At 57.4% G+C, this 24,166-nt stretch overlaps 1 protein-coding gene across 6 annotated transcripts in view; it reads right to left on the bottom strand.

The window, feature by feature from the left end:
• MGLL (monoglyceride lipase) overlaps positions 1-24,166 on the bottom strand; it is a 240,698-nt gene that overhangs the window by 52,968 nt on the left and 163,564 nt on the right. For 5 of the 6 annotated variants that reach the window (XM_082345272.1, XM_082345268.1, XM_082345269.1 and 2 more), the window contains one exon: positions 14,947-15,053. In XM_082345272.1, coding sequence (XP_082201398.1) covers positions 14,947-15,053 — 107 coding nt within the window. Of the gene's footprint in view, positions 1-14,946; positions 15,054-20,160; positions 20,331-24,166 lie in introns of those variants that run through there. The other variant, XM_082345271.1, reaches the window with a different exon arrangement.

Raw genomic sequence — 24,166 nt, forward strand, 5'->3', positions numbered from 1 at the left:
CGCGCACCGCAATGAAGAGTGGCCCCCGCTTGTCACAACTAGAGAAAGCCCTCGCACAGAAACGAAGACCCGACACACCCATAAATAAATAAATAAATAGATAGATAGATAGATAGAAAGAATACCATGGCCAAAAATTAGTAAAAATAATAAAATAAGAAGTGATTGCCTACGTACTGTTTAAAATCACCTTGGGCTCCATCCTTGATAACCTGGGCCCAGGTCAACACTGGGATGAGCCTCAGCTCTTTTCTAGGGAAGCCTCCTCCACCTGAGCTCTCTGCCCCAAGTCACTGTGGGTCCTCACACCAGGTGAGGAATGTATGATGTCCCGACCTTGGGCTTGGCCAGTGGACTATGGGCAGAGGTGATGGTGGGGCCAGTCTGAGCCGAGACTTTAAAAAGCATCACGTGGTCCCACCATTCTCTCATGCTTCTGACATCACCCTGGGAGGAGCAGGATTTGGCTAGACCACTGGCCCAAGGAGGATGAGAGCTCATGGAGAGGACCGGACCCGATCTGAGCGCAGCCAGGCCCGGCCCAAGTCAGCTAACCTACAGACACACAAGAAAAACAAAGCTATTGTTGTCTTACGCTCACAAGTCTGGGGGGCTTTGCTACACAATATTACTGTGGCAACTGCTGACTGATTCGGTCAGAAAAGCTGTGATCTACAAGTATTTCTTGATTTCTTTTCTTTTTTTCTGGCTGCACCATGCAGGATCTTTGTACCCCGACCAGGGATTGAACCCAGGCCCTCGGCAGTGAAAGCGCTGAGTCCTAACCACTGGAACACCAGGAACTTCCCTACTGATTTCCTACTGTTTGTGAGAACCTGTACGAGGCATATCCCAGTGCACAGACACATATACGACATACAATACATAATACACACATACAACATACAGTACATAATACACACACACGTACAATTAGCAACACGGTTCCTGTCCTCAAGGATCCTACATCTTAGCTCTGGGACCCTCCAACTCCCCAAAACCAGTGAGACAGCTCGAGGCCCAGCCCTGAGTCTGGCAGGAGATGTGTCCCCATTCCCAGATGAATGGATTCCCCCAGAGGAAGAAACTCCTCCCTGAACTCCTAAAAGATAAAGTCCTGGAAGAGCCCTGGGGACACGAAAGAAGCTGCGATGGTGTCGTGAGCTGGGGGACATCTGAAGCAGGCTCAGGGCACCCCAACTCGGCTGCCTCTGGCCAGGTGCATCAGCGCCTTGGGATGAAGGCTGCCAGCCTGCATCTGTGCTGCAGGAAAGGGGTGCGTGTTTGCTCAAGGTCACTGAGCTCCCCCCACACGTGTTGGTGCCGGCGATGCCATCAAGTCTGAAGCACAGCGCGTGAGGTCTCTTACTCCCATTTTACAGACAAGGGGCCCAGGGTCCACTGGGCCCTACACGGCCTGCCCTTGTCACCTGTGTCACCTCCCCCTCCGCCCACGGCGCCTGCTCTCCTGCCGCCTGGTCTCTGCAGGTGCCCTGCGGCCCGGACACTCACGGCCCCCCTCCCCTCCCTCCCCTCCTCTGGTCTCGGCTCAGCTGTCACCACCTCAGTGAGGCCAGCCTCCTGCTCCACTGCCCACCCCACCCCGTTTCATCTTCCTCTTGACACTGATCTCTGAGTTATACACTCTGAAGTCATTCATTTCCGCTTAGTGTCTGACAAGGCAGGGACTGCGCCGTCTCCTTCACAGGTGTGAAGCCGGCCTGGCCCTGGCAGGTGATCAGTAAATCACAGAATGAACAAGTGAATGAAGAAATGAACGGATGAAGGAGTGAAGCTCTCGGATGTGGAGGAAATGGCACGAGTTCTCTGTGCAAACTGACCCACGATCCCAGCCCCACAGCAGGTTCAACCCACAGCACCTCCTCCCGGGCGCCCCCCGTCCCCGGCACTGGGAGACAAAGCATCCTCTGTGCTCTCAGCAGTTCTGCTGTTGGAGCATGGAGAGTGGGGACATCACTTACAGTTTTCTTTTCTCGATCACTCTTTAAAAAGGCCTTAAAGTCACACATACTTTATGGGAAAACCAGTCAATTTACCATGACGATGACAAGCTATCGCTAAAGGGGAAACTTGAAAATGTGTATAAACACACTAGCTTCAAACTGTGACTGGTGTCCTCGCAGGTGAGGATGGTCTAGGAGGCTCCCAACAGCTACTTCAAATGGTTCCCTATTCTGTGACAGCGGCAGGGGAAACGCACGGGGTCAGGCAGGTCCCGGGAGACCAGCCAACGTCTCAACTGTGTCCAGAGCTGTCCCCACACAGATGCGAGAGAGCGCCCCCAGTATCGTGCCCGGCACACAGCGTGTTCAGCAGAGGTCAGCTCACCCCCGTTCTGGGTCTCGAGCTCGAGAGGGACGTCTGTGTCCACCTGCGTCATTCAGAAATCTCATCACAGGCCTGTCCTCACATCTCACGGCAGCTTCTCCCGCTTGGAGAAACTTTAGTTCACAGAAACAGTGCCGTTTTACCGAGATGCTTCAAGCCCGGGAGCCGCATGACCTCAGGGGCTCTTGGTTGGTGGGTCAGTGGACACAAGGAGGGGTTGACCTGCTCCAGATCAGCCCAGCCCTCCCCCCACCCCCCAGGGGCCTTGGACTCTGTCCCTGGGCCTTGAGATGAAGCACCATAGATGATTCCCCTCCTTTTTTGGTAAAAGAGCAAGTTTCCACTGAATAAACCCTCTAAGCGAGTATTCCGATCTGGTGACATCTGCACAATAGCCAAGGAAAGAAATAATTACTATTATGGTGCCAAAATGATCCGGCCCTTCTCCTCGACTCTGGGGAAGACAGCTGGCCCCTGCCAGCCAACTTGGTTTTCTGTGTTGAAGGAAGGAAGCAAGTGTGGCAGGGAAGGCGGTCTCAAACCTCCTAATGAGAGCAGGGCGGAGGGGAGGGGAAGACTCATGCATTTACTGCACATGGAGTTTATGTTGGCTGCAGTGATTTAGGGTCTCTAGGGGAAGCCTCAGGCCCGTCACACAGACGGGGATAATGTGGTTCTGAGAGAGAGACTGGACTGTCCCAGTCACACAGCCAGAAACACAGGGCCAGGCCCCGAGCTGCGTCCCTCTGGAGCATCACACAAAGCTCGCCCAGGCTGGGCTCACTCTGAAAACGGGGAGCCCCACCCCCCGTGGTGCTCAGAGGATGCAGTCAGTGTGGGAAATGCGGCGACGCCGTCTCTGAGGAATCAGGGGGCAGAAGGACTGCGTTTCCACTCCTGGAATCGGCCCAACACTCTCTGTCCGTTGGCTGAGCTTGGGTGCCACCCATGGGGGTCAGAGCATCTTCGAGCAGAGCCCTGGCGGAGGGCTCGGTGGGGAGCTGGCATCCCTCCCCCAACAGACTGCACGTCACAAGCTGTTCCTGGAGCTGCTTGGGCAGGGCCACTTGCCTGGGGACCGCACTCCAAGCCAGGCTGCTCACAGCCATCGCCGGTCGGACAGGGCCTGCGACACCTCACTCCAAAGCAGTTTTCCAAAAGTCAAGGTCTTAGCAAGGCAAAGAGTTTGGGGATTTGAATCCAGCTTTGCTCCCCACCCCCACACCTCCCCGCATTGGCTGTGTTGCCTTGGGCAAGTTACTCTCCATCTCTGAGCGAGCTTGCTTCCTCCATGGGCATGTTGGCTGTCTCACCACATTGCTGCAAGGGGTAAGTGGGGGGTGATCCATGGAAAAAAATACTAGCACAGAGAAGATGGATGTTCCCCAGTGGGAAAGCATTATTTGATTTTCTTTAAACAGGGCCCATCCTCTAGTCCAAATTCATAAACACACACACACACACACGCACACACACACACACGATTCCCGAGTCTGAACTTGGGCAAACCCAGAGAAATGATCGTTTTTCGTCAACTGCCTCGTAATTCAGCAGACGTTCACCGAGACCCTGTTACGCAGGAGGTTCCAGGCAGGACCCAGGAAGCCGGGTCACTGAGTTGCTGTCTTGGCACTTACAGCTGGGTGCGTGCTTCTGGCTGACCACGCTGAGAGGGGCCTGCAGTGTGGGGGTCGTCCCCCAGGAGGCGATGACCAGTCTGCCTGCTTCCTGGGGCTCACCAGGCAACCCCCTTCCTCCACACTGCTGTGTTGGGCTGGCTGGCTTGGATCTGGGTGGGCGTGAGATGCTAAGGGACAGGGGTCTCTCCAGGGCTCCTCCAGCTCCAGCAGGCAGGGCCCCTGCTGCCCACCCTCTGCTTCCAGAATCAAGGCAGGAGCCCACGGTCCTCCTGGGGAAGCTGCTACCGTGCAGTGGCCTCGGGCGGAGACCGCACCCCGACTTCACGCTAGGTTCTGAGCATGTTCTGCGTAGGTCCAGCTCACGCCGCAGGTTTCTCTGGTCTCATTTTTGCAGATGCAGAGGCCCAGAGAGGCCCAGCACACAGCTCGTCTAGGGCAGAGCCTGGGTGCAGCCACTCAGGCCACGTCCGTCCCAGCGTGTCCTGCAAACTCACTTCTCCGGCCTGGCCCCTGGGAGCCCAGCTCTCCGGCTCCGACTCGCCCAGGTTTCACACGCAGAGCTTCCTTCTCGGATGTCCAGGCAGGTGCTGAATACGCGAGGTGCCCCCAGGGTGCTTGTCCATGAGATGCCCCTGGTCTGAGTATCCCGCTGGGGTCCTTGGCGGCCTTTGACTTCTTCCTCTTACCGCTAATGGGACAGAAATCAAGGCACTGAGGGCGCTTCCCAGAGCTGTGAGCAGGAGTTCTGGTTCTGGTCCTGGCCCACCCGGCTCGTTGCCTCACCTGGGAAATGGAGCGAAGATCCCTTTTGCTACCTTGGAAGCAACGTGTGCAGCGAAATTAAGCAAAGGCTACAAACACCCTCGGGAAAGGAGCAGGCACAGCTGGGCCTTCGTTATTTGCAGGTTGGTAACAGGCACTTGTGAAGCGCCTCGTCTGCCACTTGGGGTCCTTTCCCAGGGTGGGGGGAGGGAACCCGCCGGCTGCTCCCCTTCTCCCAGAGGCCCTGGCCCTTGGCGGCATCTCAGCAGTTATTTTTAGCTCTTGGTGGGCCGGCCAGGCCCCGTCCCACGCTGTTGGGCTCCCACTTCCGAAAGGCTCCAGCTCACAGAACAGAGACGAGGCCCCTCCCCCAGGCAGCCCCCCATGGGGCCGTCAGCGTGGCCTTCCCCAGGGACACATCCCAGTGAAGCCGACTCTGGCCCCACCTGTTCTAAAATTTCTTTCGGTGGCTCCTCTTCCTGGTCCATCTGCAGCCAGAGTGATTTCTAATGTTAACGTACTGAAGGGCAGCGGCAGCTCCCAAGCCTGGGGAGACGTGTGGGGACCTGGGTCCTGGCCCCAGCCTGCTGTTCAGGGTGGGACCCTGAACCCGCACCCACCACGCCTGAATCGAGGAGACGGGCCGTCCCTGCAGGCTTGCTGCGGCCCGCGGCTTTGTCGGGGACCAAAAGAGGACGGCAGCCACAATCACCATGTTAGCTGCAGTCACGAGTCCACGTGTAGGACCCGCGCCACCCCTGCCGGGCTCCCCTGGGCCAGGCCTGCTCACCCTCGGGCCTCCCAGGTGGCGACCACGGGAGCTCCGCATCCAGGCACCACCGCCAGCACCCCCACCTCACAAGGAAGGGGGCCCCGGGTCGCGTCCCGGACCACACCATCTGCCTGCTGGTTTGAACCCAGGCGATCACTCCAGGTCCTGCCTCTCACCCTGGCCGCTCCCGGCCCCTGGTCTCACGTGCTCTGCAAGAGTCTGCGGGTCCCTAACACTGGAGGCAGGTGCCGATCCACCCGACTTGAACGTCTTCAGGAAAAGACTCAGTGTTTGCAGATGGGAAAAAATAATCCAAAGTAATTGTTACCTAAGCGGGTGCAGACGGTTTCAATTTAGAAGGCGCCTGGCACGCGGTGGGGAGGAGCTGGCCTCGTGGAGCGCAACGCAGGGCACGGGCTGGCGTGCTCGGGGGTCGCCAGGGTTGCCGGCACACGAACCCAGCAGCCAGGGAGCAGCTGCCCAGGAAGAAAAGGCCCAGAGGGCACATCTCCAAAGCTCGTTTTTAAGACGCCCGTGACCAAGGGTGTCATAAATCGACAGCTAAAGGCACCAGCCCCCCGAGCCGCCTGGCCAGCAACCCGTCCACGGCTGTAGGCTCTGAAGGGTCAAGGACAGCTCTGACTCAGCCCGCAACGGGAGGCTCCGGATACTGAAGGCCATCAGGCCCCCTCCTTCCTGCCCAAACCAGGTGGGAACCTCTGCTGTCCAAGCACAAGTCCCCCGGACATGTCCTGCTGCTGACCCGGTGCAGGCCCGGGCTGGTGTCCATTTCCTGCTCTGCTCTGAGCTCTGCGCCCCTGACCCCGCCCTCCGTGGGGTCTCCTCCAGCATCCTCCTTCCCCCGACCCTGTCTCTCCCTACCTCGCTCCCCCCAGGGATGGGCCCCGACTGGAGAGAGGATGGCAGTGACCTCAGAGGGCCACTCAGCTTCCTTATTTCCCAGTCATGACACCTCCCCTCAGGGAGTGACCAGGAGAAAAAGTCCCGGCTCCAAAGCTGGAGGAGCTAAGAGGCCAACGCGTGGACAGACAGCCGAAAAGGCACCGTGGAGAAGAACCTTCCTCTGCTGGAAGGTGTCGCAGGAGCACTGAGGGGACCCGGGGCAGGGAGACCCGGCGGGAGGGTGGGCAGTGGCAGGCCCACAGCTGGTGCTGGAGGTGGCCGGGCCGCCGGGTAGGCTGCAGCCGCGGGCACACGCTGGTCCAGCGCCCACACAAAGCAGTGCGTTAGGAGGTGGCTGATGCTACCCAGGCCTCCAGAATCCCTTGGCCACGTGGGCAGCACCAAGCTGCTTGACGGTGGTCGTAGCGACCCAGGAGCTGATCCGTTGGAAGCAGCCAAGCCCTGCTCGGCACCCTGGTCCAGGCCATCTGTGAGGCTCTGGCAGCAGCAGGTTCCCTTCCTCCCGAGCGGCTGATGGTCCCCAAGCCCCAGGCTTTGGTCACCCAGCCCGATCATGGCTTCTCTTCTCAACCATCCGCATCCTGGATGGTGCAGGGAACCCGTGACCTGGCCTCTGCCGCTCCAAAGCTTGGGATGCTCACCTTTAATGCAGGAGGACACGCCCCTGACTCATGGTGCCTAGCTCGTGACGGGGAAGCCCGCGCCCGCGTCCTGCCCCGGGCCCCTGCGCCTCTGCCTGGATGGAGTCCCAGCTGTCATTCAAGTCCCAGCTCACCTGGAGCCATTTCTGCAGGGACTGTCCCCTCGCCCTGGCTGTCTCGTTCTTCCCTGCTTCCCTTACCCTAGTGACCTGCACTCGGAGGGGGTGGGGCCTGTGTGGGTGCCGCGTGTCCAGTCCCCACACGGGGCCAGGCCCTCTACATGCACTACCTCACTTGGTCCCCTCACTGACCCTATGGGGTAGGTAGAGACTGTGATCCTTCTCTTGCTGTAGCTGAGAACACTGAGGCTCAGGGAGCTTGGGCAACTTGTCCGGGGTCACAGGGCCAGCAAGTGGTTGAACTGACTTGAACTCAAGTCTCCCAGATAACCAAGGTACATGTTTTGCTCTACTTTCAAATATAACCTACATATACGTTAAAATGAGGTCCATCTGCTCTCAGTTCCTGACCTGTGCGCAGAGCATCCGTGGTGCTGAGAAGAGCTCCCTTCCCTAGAATTACCCACTTTTCCTTTTTAGCACAGCACCACATGCAGGTAATTCGACTGTTCTCCTCCTCCAACACGTGACACACCTGAACACTCCAGAAACTGCTTCCTCCAGAGACGGAGAGTGGAGTCTGTTTTCCCCTTACCGGAAAGCCTGAAATATTTCCACCTCGGGGCCAGGTGAGTAGTTCTGAGTGAACAAACACTCCTTTGGAGGAAATTCCTTTAAAAAGGTAACAGGGTGACAAGTTATCAGGCACTTCCTGCCCTGAGACGAGAAAAGACGGCACTGGGCTTCCAGAAGCATCCATGTGGCTCTCAAAGCCCCTCACGCTGAGCCTGATGCAGGATTCAGACCAAAACTTGCCTCTAACCCTCAAAAGGGCTGCGTGTTTTTGTCACCTGCTTCACATGTGAATGAATAGATCAGGGCACCTTCCCCAGCAATCACTGTCTAAATGTCTTTATTTTTATTCTTTTTTTTTTTTTTTAAGATTTTTTTCTTTTTGATGTGGACCATTTTTAAAGTCTTTATTGAATTTGTTACAATATTGCTTCTATTTTGTTTTGGTTTTTTGGCTGTGAGGCACATGGGATCTTAGCTCCCTGAACAGGGATCGAACCCGCACTCGCGGCATTGGAATGCGAAGTCTTAACCACTGGACCGCCAGGGAAGTCCCCTAAATGTCTTTAAAAATGGAATCAGTAGCGGGTAAAGAATGGACATGATAAAGGGAAGCCCCCAGATGGTGATAAAGAGGGTGCTCGGTGACAGGGACATCCTTCAAGAGGTCCCGTCGAGGGTGACATGGAGTTCGGCTTAAATAAAACGGGGAGTGTGAGCCCCTTGCTTCAGAGAAGATGGGAAGTACGCCCCTAGTCTGGGGACAATGAGGTCCTCGTCTTGAAGATCGCGTCTGGGGATGAAGACAGCAGGGGTCTGTGGGTGGCGGAGGGCAGCGCCGATATCTACTGATATTGATAGGCGCCCGGCAGCTACCACATCATGTTTCCTCACCAGGTAGATGCTATGGCTCAGTCACAGGTGGGGAAACGGAGGCTCGGGGAGGCTTAGTGCCCTGTCCAAGGTCACCGGAGTTGTGTACTCTGAAGCCTCTCCCCATGCTCCCCTCCAGGGAAGACCTGTCCCCCTTTACCCCAGGGACACTTCCACCAGAGGCCCAGGGTACCTGCCGCCTTCCCTGCCCTGGGAGGCTCTGGAGGTAGGTACCCGGGTCTGTGTCATTTCTGCAGCCCACGCCCAGCACAGACTGCACAAGGGAGGTCCCCGGGCTGTATCTGCTGCAGGAGATGCCCAGTCTGCTGACTGCAGATATTACACTTCCAAGTTCAACGACATTGACGCTGCACTTTTTTTTTTTTTTTTTTGGCCGCACCACATGGCATGCAGGATCTTAGTTCCCCGACCAGGCAGTGGACGCGCAGAGTCCTAACCACTGGACCGCCAGGGAATTCCCGACGCTGCACCTTACTTAAAGTAAATTCTACCCAAGAAACACCTGTGGTGACCCTGGCCCACTCCTTGGAACCTGCCCAATTGAAGCTGAAAATCTGGGGGTGGGCCCAGCTGTCTGGGTTTCCACTGGCCTTCCTGGGACCCTGCTGCCCCCAGGTGTGAACCCGATCTCTCTCAATCTGTCTCAGCCACAGGCAGCTTCACTGCTGTGTCATCATCATCATCTTCATTTTATAGATGAGGAAACGGAGGCTTGTGGAGGCTTTTGCTTCACGCAAGAAAGAGGCAAGGGACCAAACAATCCCACGTCAGAGACGGATATCCAAGCTGGCAGGTCTGGGGATGCATAATGCGCATACAGAAGGGCAAGGGGGAGGGACCACGAGGGCCTGGAAGGGACCCAGAGGCGGCTGGGGCCTGCCTTCTGCGTAGGACGCCTGCACTCACCGCGGGTGGGGCCCCGTGCACTCTCCAGGCGTCCATTTCACTCTCATGTTTACTACAGCAACAAATGTACACAGTTTTCCAACACTGGAAACAGAACATATGAGTGTAACTGACAGCAATTATAGACTAGATCCCGCAAGGGGCCTTGACTCAAAACTCCCTGCGTGGAAAACACACACGTACCTCCTTCTCCCCTTGAATTTCCTAAATACTCTTCTTCTGACTGGGCAGGGCTCCCACCAAAGAGAGTCAGGCTTAACCGCCGCCCACAGACACTCCCCCAGAGCTTCCTCTTCTCACATACACCCCAGCCCCGGCTGAGTTTTTTAAAAAGTTAAAAGATAAATAAGACACATACAAACTGCCTTTAACACTTTCCCTCAAACATTTGCACATAATGAATTCACTGTTCATCAGTTAGGAACGGGTCTTTTATACTCTGTCAATAAAGAGAGGGCAACTCGGGCCCCACCAGTGTAACTGTGAACGCACCGCGGTGCAGTCGGGAGGCTGTTCACGGGAAGGGCCTGGAGCCGCTGTGCTGGAGACGGAAGGGCTCCCGCCGCCCACGTCCTCCCAACACCCCGCCCCAGCGGCAGGCGGGACTGGGGGCTGCCCGCCTCTCCGGCCCCTCTCTCCCGCTCATACCACTGCTCCAAGGGGCTTCCAGTGAGTCACCGTGAGCAGCTGGTGACCAGGGACGGCGTGAACGAGAGGCCCGGCTTCCTCGGTGCTGTATTTAGAACAGCACACAAACTCCCACCCCTGCTTCTCCACCTGCTCAGACCTCCCGGAAGCTCCCCCAACTCCGCCTGCCGCCCCCTCCCTCGCTGGCCCTGCCCTGGATCCCATCTCGCCGGGTGGTCACTCCCTGCTTAGCGTCCTTCCCGAGCGTCCACAGGGTCTCACCACAGAGCCCTGAGCTTCGCAGGCCAGGGGCTGGCTCCCCCCCGCTCCTGGGGCTAGACTCCAGGGTCCAGCTAAACCCTCGGGCCGGGAGTCCCACCTGGACAGGACGTAAGCGTGCGATCCCGTGCGTCTGAGTTTTGCCGGTACGGCACGGCCTCCTCTGCCTGGAACGCTGGTTCTCAACCTCAGCTGCTCGCTAGACTCACCTGGGGGATTTCAAAGGTCCTGACACCACGGCCACACCGAAGTCCCGAGAGATCAGAGTCTCTGTGGAGTGAGGGGCCCCAGCATCAGTATTTTTCAAGACCCCCAGTGTTTCAGGGGCATCCCTGGAGAGGACCACGGCTCTCAGCTATGGGCCCCTCCTCTACACCTTTTCTTCTCCCCTCAAGCTCCTCTACTCAGCCGACAAGACCCAGCACCTCGCCAGCCTGCCAGGCGTTGGCAAGCCGTGTGCCGGTGGGTGGCCGAGCCTGCCTCGAGCACCCGAGTTAGAGGCCTCAAGGCTCCCCTGCCCCAGCTCAGTCGACAGCAGCCCTGCCCCAGCCTAGGCCACCAGACCAAAGTCCTGGTCCCCCTGCTGGGTCCTCTCCACCCTGCTGACGCAGGTCCTTTCACGTGAGTGGTTGCTGATATTCCTAGCGTCTCTGGTCTGATCTATTCCGGGTCATACACTCCCTCCTTCACTCATTCGGCAAACACTGCTGATGCCTCTACTCTCTGCCCAGGCCTGGGCCGCACAGCAAGGAGAAGGCTGTGGGGCTGAGCGAGAAGCGAGCACACGACACCGTAAGTCAGTTTCCGTTGCCTCCACCAAAGGAAGAGTTACCCCTCAGGGTAAAAGTACTAGGACAAAGCTGAGCGCTTCACAGGGGCTGCTTAAGGGGGCGGGGGGGACAGGTCCCTCGGCCATCAGGATGCCAGTGCCTGTGTCCGTGCACTGCTCCTCGTACAGCACCTGACCCAAGGTTAATGCACGATTGGCAACCTTCACCACTACACACTGACGATCCTAATAATAACCTTCACGTCTACACCTTCTGAAAGCACATAGAAAGGTGACACTGTGCTAAACATAGCTCAGAAAATATATAAAGCAGAAACGGATGAGAAGTGCTCTCTTAAAGAACACGCCTGGAAGCGTGGCTGTCAGAGGAGACGGTGCTTTAGCGTCCATCCTGGGTGCCTTTCTTAGCAACAGGGCCCTGTTTTGTCTGAACCAGCAAACACGCAGCAAACAAGTTAGATCTCCTGCCTCCCTTGCAGCTGGCCTTGGCCGCCGTGTGATGCTGTCCCGGCACCTGCGGTGTAGCTGCAACACGACGGGGAGCTCTGCACCGCCTCCTGCTGAGCCCGGGAGCTGGAGCTGGTCCCCGTGGGCATGAAAGCCATGCGCTGAGAACAGCTGAGCCAAGCTACGGAGGGAGCCTTGGGCGTGGATGGCACGGCGGCGTCCCGAAGCCGCCTCGGGCTTCGCATGTCATGGGAGAAAAATAAACCCTTGTTTGTTAAGCTACCGAGGTCAGGGGTCTGATGCAGTCAAACAGTCCCCCGACTGGTACGTGTGCTCTGGTGGACAAGGAGAGCCTCAGACCCTCACCTCTGAACGGGGTAACGTATTAACTGCTATGAGGGGTTGGAAATTGCACGAAAAGGGCCTTGGTCAGAGCCTGGCATGCAGATGGCACTCAGTAAAGGGCAGGAATATAATTCTCGTTTCTGGCGAAGCCCTGAGGCCCATGAGGTCATCCTGGAACATTCTAAGGTCAAGCAGAAAACACAGGAAAGCGGGGTGCGAACTGAGTGCCGTGCCGGGCACAGCGGGCTGCCAGCCACACCCCCCAGCCCAGGGTCTCCAGGTTTCTTGCTGGAGCAGGGCTGAGCAAGGAGATTTACCTTAACATCAAGTTAGCACAGCATTTGTAGAAACCCGTGTTTCTACGAATTGCGTTACAGAAACCAGCCATGAACCGCCCTTGGTAGGTCTGCTTACTCTGTGAAGCGTTTTCCATCCGTCCTGCAGCCCATCTTCACTGCAGCCCCTGCAAACGGGCAGGGGACCCGAGAACCCGGCACCCCTGCTCCCAGCCTCGGTGCCCCCCGCTGGGGATGGAGGGGGGGGTCTAGGGGCTGGCAGAGTGAAGGGGAGGAGGCACCACCCTCCCCTGGGCCCCGTAGCCTTATTTTATTCTATCACTGCCCTGTCTGGCCCATTTGGTAGATGAAACAACTAAGGCTCGGAATGGTCAGGCGTCCGAGGCCCACGGCTGGAATCGCAGTCCAGCAGACACCTGGACCCAGGTGTGTCTGCGTCGGGGCCCTTCTGTCATCTGGGGGGCAGGTCCCCCCGGAAGCACAGGAGTGCAGATGACAACCGACAGCATGACTGGAAACGGGGAGGTCTAGGCCGGCCTGGCACTGGCGAGGCCCTGGGGCCTTGGGAGGTGTTTTTGCTCTGTGTTTTTAATCCTTGTATCCCTCCAGTTGGCCCCATAAATGCCCTGACATTTCCCCCATAGAGGCTGTATTTAAATTTAAAAGCTATGTGGGAAAGAATGAAGCACCTCTCTGTAGGCGTCATGTCATGCCGGTGTGAACACCGAGTCACGTGCGGTGTGATAAAGGAGGCTGGGCTGCAGAACCAGCAGGCCTGGGCTCAAGTCCCTCCGGCCCCCCCACCCCGCTCCCCTCCACACCCCTGCGAGAAGCAACCAGGCACAGGGCGTAACCACCAGCGTCCGCTTGCCCAGCCGGCACGAGACCGCACAGAGGCAGCCCAGCACCCGCTTTCTCCCACTAAGGAAGCCACAGCCACACTCATCTCTAGACAACCAAAGTCACACTGGGTTCATTTCTTGAATAAAACACCGCCCACAGGCGCTTGCCAGGGAGATTTCCTGCGAGTCCTTGGAAGAAACTGATCAATCAAGGAACTTAAAACAGGTGAATGCAAGCAACCAGCTTTGAGCTATATTTAGAATGTCAGAGAGAGACAGGCCTCAGATTTGGATGTTAATTTGGAAACATCAAAAGGCAGGCTGTTTCTTTTCTCTCTTTACTCTAAAAAAGAAGGCTTTTCAAATTGTTTTTCAAACTTCTACGCCCAGACAACATAAACAAGGCAGGACAGTTACTCCCCCCCACAGATTTGGCCAAAGGCAGCTGATAAGAAGGTAGCTGACCTCCAGATTAAAAGCAGGTAACTTAAAATTCCGTAGGAGGTGTTTCGTGTTTGCATAGTACCAACATTCTTTTCTTTCAGAATGCCCCCATGGTTTTCAGCTCATTGCAACAAACGTAAACAGAGACAAACGCGATAGGAAAAAAGTCATTCCTATCATGGGTCTTACGGTGTAGAAGGTGCCAAAGTAAGTAATGACAGTCCCACAGTGAAAATCAGGATAATCCTCGAATATTCTCTCTCAAACAGTCTCACAAATATCACTGGGACTGTTTGCAAAGCACTACAGAACATTACGACCATAGTAAGAAAGAATTTAGTCAATATTCTCAGTTATGAGGACCCTTGCACATATGTGGCTGAAAAGGGGCTCTTGGTAGACCAAATTGCAGTTCCTTATATACAAAACGCCCCAGGCAAGCTTTCCCTCCTGTCACAAGGACTCCCAGGCCTGTCACTTCTCCCCTACCCCTCTTTTCACTTAATTATTTCCCTATCAGATAAAACGGAAGCAACGTTTCTGGATCTGGGCCAGGATGATAGATTTCTACATTGAAGCAGTGCAGAAATCACCATGGTCAGTCACAAGGAACTCTTCATTCTTAAGACTGTTAGACAAAGAAAGGGAGCCTTCCCAGCCACAGAGAATGTCACCCAAACGATTGAGGAACTACATACTGATTTAGGCAACAAATGCTGCATTCTGATGGTTACTATGGATTTTGTTACTGATGAAGAATCAAAGACTTGGCCTGGGGACATGTGTGTGTGCACCTGTGTGCGTGCATCTGTATGTGCTTGTGAATGTGCCCGTGTTCGGGGTTTTCTCATGACCACACGGCCCTTGAGACCCTTACTGTTCTCCTGGTCTGAATGCTTTGGAAGCATCCTGAGGCCGCACTGGGCTGTGTACGGCACTTGTACTGAGAGCATGGCATTGTCTGAAGTCCTGTGGGGGAAACCAGGGCCCGTTCTGTGCAGAGAGCGCTTTATAAACGTGAGAGAGGGTGACTTGGCCTGGGGCAAGTTCTTACACAAACACATCCGGGCTTTTCAGTGGAGGTTTCTAATCAGCCTGCATTCAATCCCAGACTCAACAGAAACTGCTGGTCAGACACATTCTTTGTTGACATGACTGCACATTTTTCACTTACAAACATCCCGTGGAGAACGTCTTTTCCCAGTTTCAGTGCATGAATCAGAAGTGGAAAGCTGAGGAGGAGGGAGGACTGGGAGGGGGCGCCCCGGAGCGGGGGCTCAGCCCCGGGCTACTCACCGTGGTCGTGGGCGAACACCAGCAGCTCCAGCCCCACCAGCATCCGAGCCAGCTCGTCGTAGCGGCCGCAGTGCTCCCCCGCTCCGTGGGACACAAAGACCAGGGCCCTGCAGGGACGAGAGATGGCCGTTAGGAAGGCGCAGGCCACGGAGGCCGTGTCCAGGGTGGGGCAGGGCTCCCGCAGCATCAGCGGAGAGTCAAAGACTAAATCACGGGTCTAAGTGAGAAGGGCACGCTGTTAAAACATGGGCTTCAGGGTCACCCAGAACGGAGCCGGTTCCTAGAGAACAGTCACCACAACAGTGTCTCCAGCCGCGGGCTGAGGGAGTCCTGGGAGCTCACTTCTGCAGGTGCTGGCGTACGGGGGGTCCTCCATCGGCCCCACCCAAGGGGCCAGACCTGAGCCAATCAGGGCACCATGGTCGCAGCCGCAGTCACTGGCTCAAGTGGCTCCAGCCAAGCGAATGGGTCCAGGAGGAGCCGACCCTAGGGGACAGGTCAACCCGAGAGAGGAGAGGCACGAAGGGGGAAGCCAGCCCTAACGGTGCTGTCTGGGCCCTGAATCCAGCTAGACCTGAAGCCAGCACGCTCCCAGCCCTGCTCCCAGCCCCGCTCCTGGCTGTGCTGTGCAGGCACTGGGTTTTCTGTCACTTGTGCCGACAGACAGCTCTTCCCACTGTCGTGCGGATAACTCCATTCCACACGTGCTTGCCCTCAGCTGCTGGAGTTTGTGCTCCATGTGCAGCTTTTCTTCTCTTCCCCCCTTTGCCCACCTGGCTCCCTCCTCCCTCCCTTCCAGGCCCTCTCAGGAGGGAGATTCCACAGCTTCCTCTGGGCTCCAAACCCTCTGTCCAGCAGGGGCCAGGCGGCTTGCTGCCCTCCCCGCTGGCTGTAGCCTTCTTGAGGACACACTGACTCTCTCTCTCTTGCTGCCTCTTTGTGGCTGGCACAGTTTTGAGCTACAGCTGGCACTCTGCAAATGCGGTTGGAAGGAAGGAAGGAAGGAAGGAAGGAAGGAAGGAAGGAAGGAAGGAAGGAAGGAAGGAAGGAAGGAAGGAAGGAAGGAAGAGGCTGTGACATTTTGAAATAAACGCGGTATCTCGCACCCAAGATCTGTGCAGCGGAAGCCTCAGGACTGAAAGCAGAGCCTGGCTGGGCACTCAGTCACCCCCGCCGAAAGGCTTCCATGCGGTGAGCCCACCTGCGGACACAGAGAGCAGCCCCCATCACACCGCGCTCACCCCAGAGTCAGCTAGCAGTGGAGGGCTACAGGAGGGCACTCAGATTCTTGAATATACAACTGCCCAGACTAGTACTCGTAGCATGAGGCCCAGAGAGGCTAGAGTCCCCTTCAGGCAAGGAGGGAACCGCTGTGAGCCACGCCCATAAAGACAAGGGGGAGGGGGAGGAGACGGGAGGACAGCAGCTGCCCCTTCACGGAGCATTTCCTATGTGTCAGTTCCTCTGCTAAGTCCACATACAGGATTTCTAATCCTCATAATCATCCTACCTTTACCTTCTTTACAGCTGAGAGTGAAAACCAGAGAGGTCACATAGCAAGTGGGTAGAATGTAGATCAGAGCATGTCACCACCCGGCTTCCAGGTCTCCAGTGGGCAACCAGCAGGCTCACAGTACAAGTCGTCCTGTCCCTTCCTGTGTCACCACTCCTCGACCCCTTCCCGCTCACCGCCCGTCCTCACCAGGGGCTTCCAGCCATTTTTCAGCAGCGCCAGCTCTTCCCACCTCAGGGTCTTTGGCCCCTCTCCCTGGAGCACCCTCCCCCTGATCTCCCATGGCTGCTCCTCGTGCCCGGGACTCATGGAAGACGTCTCCTAGAGCGGCCTCCATCCCTCAGGCCTTTCTGACCTGCACTGGGCCCTCACTACACATCACAGTTTGCCCTTGTTTGCACTGGGCCCGTACTGCACATCACAGTTTGCCCTTGTTTGCACTGGGCCCGTACTGCACATCACGGTTTGCCACTGCTTTGCTATTCACTTGCTCACCTGGTTCCTGGCTCTCTCCTCCACTTCAAGGTCAGCTCAAGAGGCCAGAAGCCTTGTCCATCTTGCTGCTGGCAGAATCCCAGAGCTGCCGCAGCCAAGTGGCACTGGCACATAGGTGGTGAGCGAACAGACTCCTGTGTTCTCTCTGCGGCTCCCCTCTGCCAGGGTGTGTAGGGGCAGAGGGGCCCCGCATTTTATTCTTTGAGCAGTGCACAAAGCACCAGCACTAACCTCAGTTTCCTTTTGCATCTGTCCTCCCTGCCCTTTTCCTAAAATACAACAGACATTTCACACCCTCTTCATTGCTCCATGGAATGTCCAGCCCCCCCTGTTTGATCAGACATCAATTTGGGCAGATTACACCTGCCCACCTGACACTTCCGGGGTCGGCTGATGGGATTTCTCTCAGCTACCCAGAAGCATGGCTGGAACCTCCGAACAGCCGTCATCGGCCATCGGCACAAGGGGCTGTGCTCCCAGAAGGGGCAGCTCAAGCACTTTAATATCCTTGGGGAATGTGGCAGCTGCTGGATTAATTCAGCCCACAGTTAACACAGACAGACAAGCCGGGTCACGTGACAGCCAGCCTCTCCCTGCGGTCAGGACCCACTGGGTGTAGGAGGACTTCAGAGTCTCAATTTGCATCCACAGGAGTGGCACACGGCCATCACTGCCACCATGCTGGGAACTGTCTGTTAACAGAACCCACCCTGGACACCACGTGTGGGAGGACGGGTGCTCTTACTGTACAGGAAGAACTTCTTCCCCAGCAGTTCTCAACTCGGGCCACAACCTGAAATCACATGGAGAGCTTTCCAAAGTGCCAAGGCTGTGTCCCACCCCCGGAAGCAGCTCTGGTTAACTGGTCTGGGTGGGAGAGTGCCCCAGAGGTTCCGCTGTGTGGCCGAGGCAGAGAAGCGCCTCTCACCATGTGCAGCGTGGCCAACGATGCCGCTCAGGCCCCACGTGGGACCCCAGTGGCGAGAAAGCAGCCCTTCTGGCGTGGAGACTCCCAGCCGCTTGGGAGCCTCTTACCTCCTGGGGGGACACGCTGGGAAAACCACAGGCTCATCTGGACCGCGGCAGAGGCTTCTGAGGCATGCTGCCGCCACCCCTGTGGAAACCAGCAGACCGACGTGGCCATCCACTGCGGGCAGCAGAGGCCTCTGCCACCCCCCACCCCCCGCACAGGTGGGCAGCACCTGCACGCTCGCCTCCCCCAGACCCAGGCCAGGCTTCTCCACAGACACGCCCTCCGGCACTGGCCTCGTTCTGGTCCTGAGCTGCTGCTGCCATAAGTGGGGTTCTCCGTAGTTCCTGGTTTCAGCTCTCACCTGGACCCCGATTCTGAAACATCAGTCTCCCCTCCTGCTCCCCACACTTCCTTGTTCCCTGGACCTGAGCCTTTATTTTGTAGAATCTGTCTAGCAAAGAGAAGATCGAGTCACATGAGACTTCCTGCTGCGTCAGAGAGGAGCTACTGGCCCCGTGCTCACGCCCTCATCTCCCTTCTCCCCTCGGCCGAGGGCTACCCTTCTTCCTAGCGCTCAGATAAGCAGATCAGGGTGCACTGCTAAATGTTTAATAACCGTAGTGAGTGGTCCTCATTTGTAGCGTTTGCCAGTTTCCATGGTGTAAATGCTCTCAGCACAGCGGATTTCAACTTATTAACGTGACACCACTGGACACGGTGCTGGGGAGAGGTGTACACAGTCGACTCCCGAGAGCCAGGCACGTGGGCGCCGGCACGGAACCCCTGCGCCAACCAAGGCCTCTCTGGGGACCCCTCTTTCTGACTGTGCTTGGACTGTCGCTTGGGTCTCAGGCCTTTTCTGACCACTTCAGGTGAAGGGTCCCTTCAGCACGGGACACCGTCTGAATTACTGGTCCACGGCCACGCTTTGCTTGGCCTCCCCTGACCCCCGCCCGGCATGTACTCTCCAGAGCAGAGGTCTCATTTATCTCATTTATGACGAAGTTCCCAGCTGAGGAAGATGCTGGCGCACCCAGGAGCTTAGGAAGGATGTGCTGACAGGCTGCAAGACCCCTGGAGCCCGGATCCCTCTGCCTACCGCATCCCACAGGCTCAGACCTCATGCCGAGGGTGCCCCTCTGCTTGGCCCCACCCACCCGTCAGGACACCCCCCTCCCCCGGGCAGACCTTCCTGCCTCCCCCCACCCCCAAGGGCTGCTGTAGGTGGAGCCTCGGCTCATTGTCCCATCCTGTGATCTAAACCTGAGGCCGGGCCCCAGCCTCTCCCAGGTCCCCACCTCGTGGCCACGGGAACATCCAGCCATGTCCCGAGCTGCGTGTTTACGCTGTGTCTTTGGGGAAAAGGGAACCCCCCCAGCACATTCACCACTGCATGCTGGCCGCCACTTGGCATCGCTCCTTTGGGGTTTCACGTGGAGACCCCGTGATTACATTTCAGCTCTGGGAAACACAGCACTGGGGAACCAGCATGCCAAGTAAATGAACACCAGCCGCACTCAAGGCTGTGAACAGGGAGCAACGGCTGAAGCCAGCACAACCTGGTTGGATTCCCGGCATTGCCACGCGTGACCCCGGGCAAGGCCCCTAGCCACTCACAGGATGGCAGCAACAGCAGTCCTTTGACTGAGATCACCCAGAAATACTGACTCAAGGCTTATCACGTGCCAGGCCCCAGGGACACGAGACGGACCAACAGCACTGTCCCTGCCCTCACACAGCTGACAGTCTAGTGGGAAAGACAGATCTCAGCAGAGAACACACGTGTCAGCGTGTGTTGTGAGAAGCACCGTGAACACAGAGGGGGGCGGCAGGGAGCCTGATCTGCCCTGGTGGGAGCGGCCGGGAAGGCAGGCTGAGAAAGAGACAGGCGTGGTGGGAACGAGAGCTGTCCTTTGCAGGGTCCTGCCCACCCCAGGTCCAGAGAAAAGGCCTCCCATCCGGACGCTGCTGCGAAGAGCCGGGGGTTCTGCATGCAGAGGATGGGACCGAGCAGGGCAGTGACCTGATCTGACTTCCTGAAGCCCCTGGGGCTGCTGTGGACAACAGAGCAGGGAGGCAGGGGACGACGTCTGCCGAGGAACCCGCGTGGCCAGGCCCCCAGCAGGTGCCAGGGAAAGCGATCCCCTCCCTCCTTCCTCCCCTCATGTTTGCATCCTCGACAAAGGACGGCAGCAGAACATCAGCGAGGCCGTTTATGCAGACAAGGCAATACCCGCAGCGGCAGGAACGAGGCTCCAGAAGACGCTGGCGAAGATCTTTTTCCTGGAACTTCTTCAGCGGCTGCAGCCAGTAGGGAGCCAGTCGTTCCCGTTCCGGGAGAGGGCGACTGCCGGGCCCGGCCCCGGGAGCAGATGGCCTGCCTGGCATTCAGCCCTGGGAGGTGGGGCAGCTCCCAATAAAGCACATGCCGCCTTGAGATGGACACCCTGCGGAGCTCCTCGGCACTTACAAGCCAGGGCCGCTTTATCTGGGCCCAGGTTCGACAAAGCGGAACTTGCCCTCCATCAAATAACTGATTCTCTTTATTCCTCTGCTTGTTCACTGTTTAAGTGACTGACCTCTCTGGGGCTCAGTTTTCTCAGCTGTAAAAGGGGGACAATCGTAAAACCACTGACCACAGAGGAGTCGCAAGGTAAACAAGAAAACAGGTGTGGAATGCTCTGGGTCCTGCCTGGCACTGTCCTCGGTGAGGATGTTTCTCCGACGGCACAGGGGGTCCTACTTGCAGCCTGGAGGCCGGGTTCACGCTGCAGCCCCCGTGAGCTGGCCCTGCACCTCTGTGGGCCTCGGTTTCTCCACCTGTGAAACGGGGGCACTGGCACCTCCTTGATGGGGTTGGAGATGAAATGAGAGAATGTATGTGAAAATACGCTGAGGGGCTCCGCAGCCCCTGTCATGGGCTCTGCCTCACTCACCTGCTGGACAGGGAGCCCATTCATGGACCCACACTGGGCAGAGGCCCCGGAAGGGCGGGCGGGGAACGGGCCAGCCGCCTCACGCGCTTCGAAGACAGAGAGCAGTGCTGGGAAGCAAAGAACTCATCCCCACCTGTTTCCTACAGGACTCTGGCCTCGGCTGGGACCTGCCCCCACCTCCGTCTGCACACCGGCAGGGTGGGCACATGGCCGTCGGGAGAACTGAGGGGAACAACGTCAAACACTCGGCCTGGCCTGGCTGCAGGAGAAGACGTCAGCCCCCTTCCTGTGCACCCTTCTCCCAGACATGCCGGCTCATCAAGAAGAACTGACTGTCCAGCTGAAGAGATGTTCTGCTCGTTTCATTAGGGAAAAAATTCAGAAAACCAAGGATTTCTTGGAGGAGATTTTTGGTCGGAGGGACACAGTAGATGTCTGCACCACCAGGCAGCAGCTCAGGTGGGGTCACCTGACCCAGGAAGCGGCAGCCTTTGTGGGCACCAGCCCCATTGACCCTCATAACGTCCCCCAATGCAGGGGGCGGGAGGGGATCCTCCTGCCTCTTCAGGGGCTGTACTTGCTTATTTCCAAGGCGTCCCACTCAGAAAACTAGATGGTCAGAGAATCATCCACATCCACCACCCTCTTTACTGCCAAATTTTATGACTTAAAAAAATTCCCCTGGGGCTTCCCTGGTGGCGCAGTGGTTAAGAATCCGCCTGCCAATGCAGGGGACACGGGTTCGAGCCCTGGTCCGGGAAGATCCCACATGCCGCGGAGCAACTAAGCCCGTGCACCACAACTACTGAGCCTGCACTCTAGAGCCCGTGAGCCACAACTACTGAGCCTGTGTGCCACAACTACTGAAGCCCGTGTGCCTAGAGCCCGTGCTCTGCAACAAGAGAAGCCACCCCAATGAGAAACCCGTGCACTGCAGTGAAGAACAGCCCCCCCCTCACCGCAACTAGAGAAAGCCCACGCGCAGCAACGAAGACCCAACGCAGCCTTAAAAAAAAAAAAAAAAAAAAAACCCCAGCACATGTATCACCAGGCCTGCGGGTGGGACCGTGAGGCTGGCTTGGACCCCTTCCCCATAACGAGAGCGGGAGCACGCCGGGCTCTGCAGAGTCCAAACCCAGCTGCCGGAGGACTTGTTTCCTCCTCCCTGGCAGGGCTCCCACAGCGTGAACAGTGTGCAGCGGGGACAGAAATAGAACAGAGCCAGTGAAGGGGGTCTAAAACTTCACAGAGGGAACTAGAAATAGACCTGTCGTTTGTAAAACAGATCGATAATGCCTATCTCCCGGGCCTTGTGAGGAATGATTGAGAGAATTTATGGAAAATAACCCAGCAGGACGCGGTGGGCAGCCAGGCGTTATGTAACAGCCAGTGCTGACAGCTGGTATTTACTTTGGCCAGATACTGGTCTAAGTGTGCTGGGCGCTAGCTCACTCAGGGCTCACAACCCAGAGGTGGGCACTGCTAGATTCCCCATTTTACGGATGAGAAAAGTGGGGCCCCGAGAGGCTAAGCAGCTCTCCTGGGGTCACACAGCTGTAGGTTTTGAACCCTGCACGCTGGGCCACTGTGGGACCACATGATAAGGGGAAGACACCACGTGACCATGTCCAGATGTGCAGTCAGGTGGTGTCCCGATGGCCCTCGCCCTGAGCAGTAGTGGGAGACTGCAGACCACCTACGGAAGGTCTGCTCTGAGTCGATAACCCTGAGATAAGCACAGCAGGCCCTTCGTTCCCCCTGACTTACTGGACTTACGAATACAAAGCGGGGCTGAAGGCCTTGAGTAACCCATGGTGCTGCCTTCCCAGAGCCTCCAGAGCGGAGGCCTGGCCTGCCCGCTGCCCATGTGACTCCCCCTCCCGTCTGGGCCCCCACTCCCCACCGCCCTCCCTCCTGCTCTGATCTGACCCTGGTCCTCCAGGCCGGCCGCTCCTGCCTTCCCCGCTGGAGAGCGTGGCCGGGTCCCCAGAGTGCACGTGTAAGGCGTGGCCGGCGAGCCCCTGTGAGGCCCTCTTCCACTTCCTCTCGATGACGCGCATGCCCCCCACCCAATACCAAGATGCTCGCAGAAACAGAAGACGAGCCGAGCGGAGACCACCGAGCTTCCCCACATCCCTGCGTTCTGAGCTGTACCCCTCACCACGAGCTTGCTTCCGGGTCGCCCGAAAGGCCAGATCTAGAGAGCTGAAAACTCATCCTGCGCACACACATGCCCTGCAGACAGAGCCGCCCGCCTCCCTTCCCCTCTGGTCTGCGTGCCCTCCTGGTTCAGAGCACCCTGCAGCCTCCAGGGTGACCACTGCCCAGCCGGAGCTCATGTCCACGCCCTGATTACTCCACACCCTGGCAGTTGGTTATGCTTGTCTCTAGGCTGGAGGTGTCTTCTGCATCTCTTAGCTGCCCCAAGACACAGAAGCGGAGAAACTCTTATCTGCTGAGTGCGGTCAAGTCACCCTGCTGAATGAGCTCCCTGCTTACTGCGCCCCCAGGACACCACGTGGCCCACTTAGCCCAGCACTGAACCCCTGAGGCCAGGAGTTTCTTCCTCACTTCCACGGAAATCCTTCATGCTGCAACTGGCTCCATCTGCTGAAGTTCCGTCCTCGTGGGAAGGAGGGGCCAGGGCCCCCGTCCTTTCAAGTGCATTGTGCCTGGGGCCACTCAGGGGGCCAAGTCCACACATCTCTCTCTATGGAGATCGACAGCTACAGACCTGGCTTTAAGATACTCGTGCTAAATCAATCCATTCACTTTACTTTTATCTCACAGACCAGTAACATTGCAGAAAAACACAGCTGTGGTCCACAAACGTCCTTCTGTAAGACCTGACGGGAAGGCCACAGAGAAAACCTAGAGTCACCAAAAATGGGTGAGCTTTAAAAATCAGCTCTCCCTGAGTTCGGACCCCACCTCCGCTATCTGAGCAAGTCACTCAGGTAGGTACCCGTAGAAAGGGAAAAGCCAGCCCCGCCTCACAGAGGTGTACATGACGACGCCCTCGAGACGCCCGCCCAGCGCATGGCGCACGGCTTCCTCTCCCTGTCAAGCCCGTGGTGGCACTGCGTGAGCCAGGCCATCTGAGAACACGCCAAGGGCGCTTGCGCTTGCAACCACTGCTCCACACAGCCATGTGGCCGCCAGGCAGGTCACCTCCTGGCCTTCCGGTCGGGGTGTTCGGGGTTGTATACACATAAGCAGGCCCACCTGTGCCCCATACGGACCTAAACCCAACGGGAGGTCGCAACTCGAGCCATCTTGACGTGGGAGCAGTGCTGATCACTG

This window comes from Balaenoptera borealis, assembly GCF_965194805.1.
Source record: "Balaenoptera borealis genome assembly, chromosome: 12".
In the NCBI taxonomy this organism is placed as follows: domain Eukaryota; kingdom Metazoa; phylum Chordata; class Mammalia; order Artiodactyla; family Balaenopteridae; genus Balaenoptera; species Balaenoptera borealis.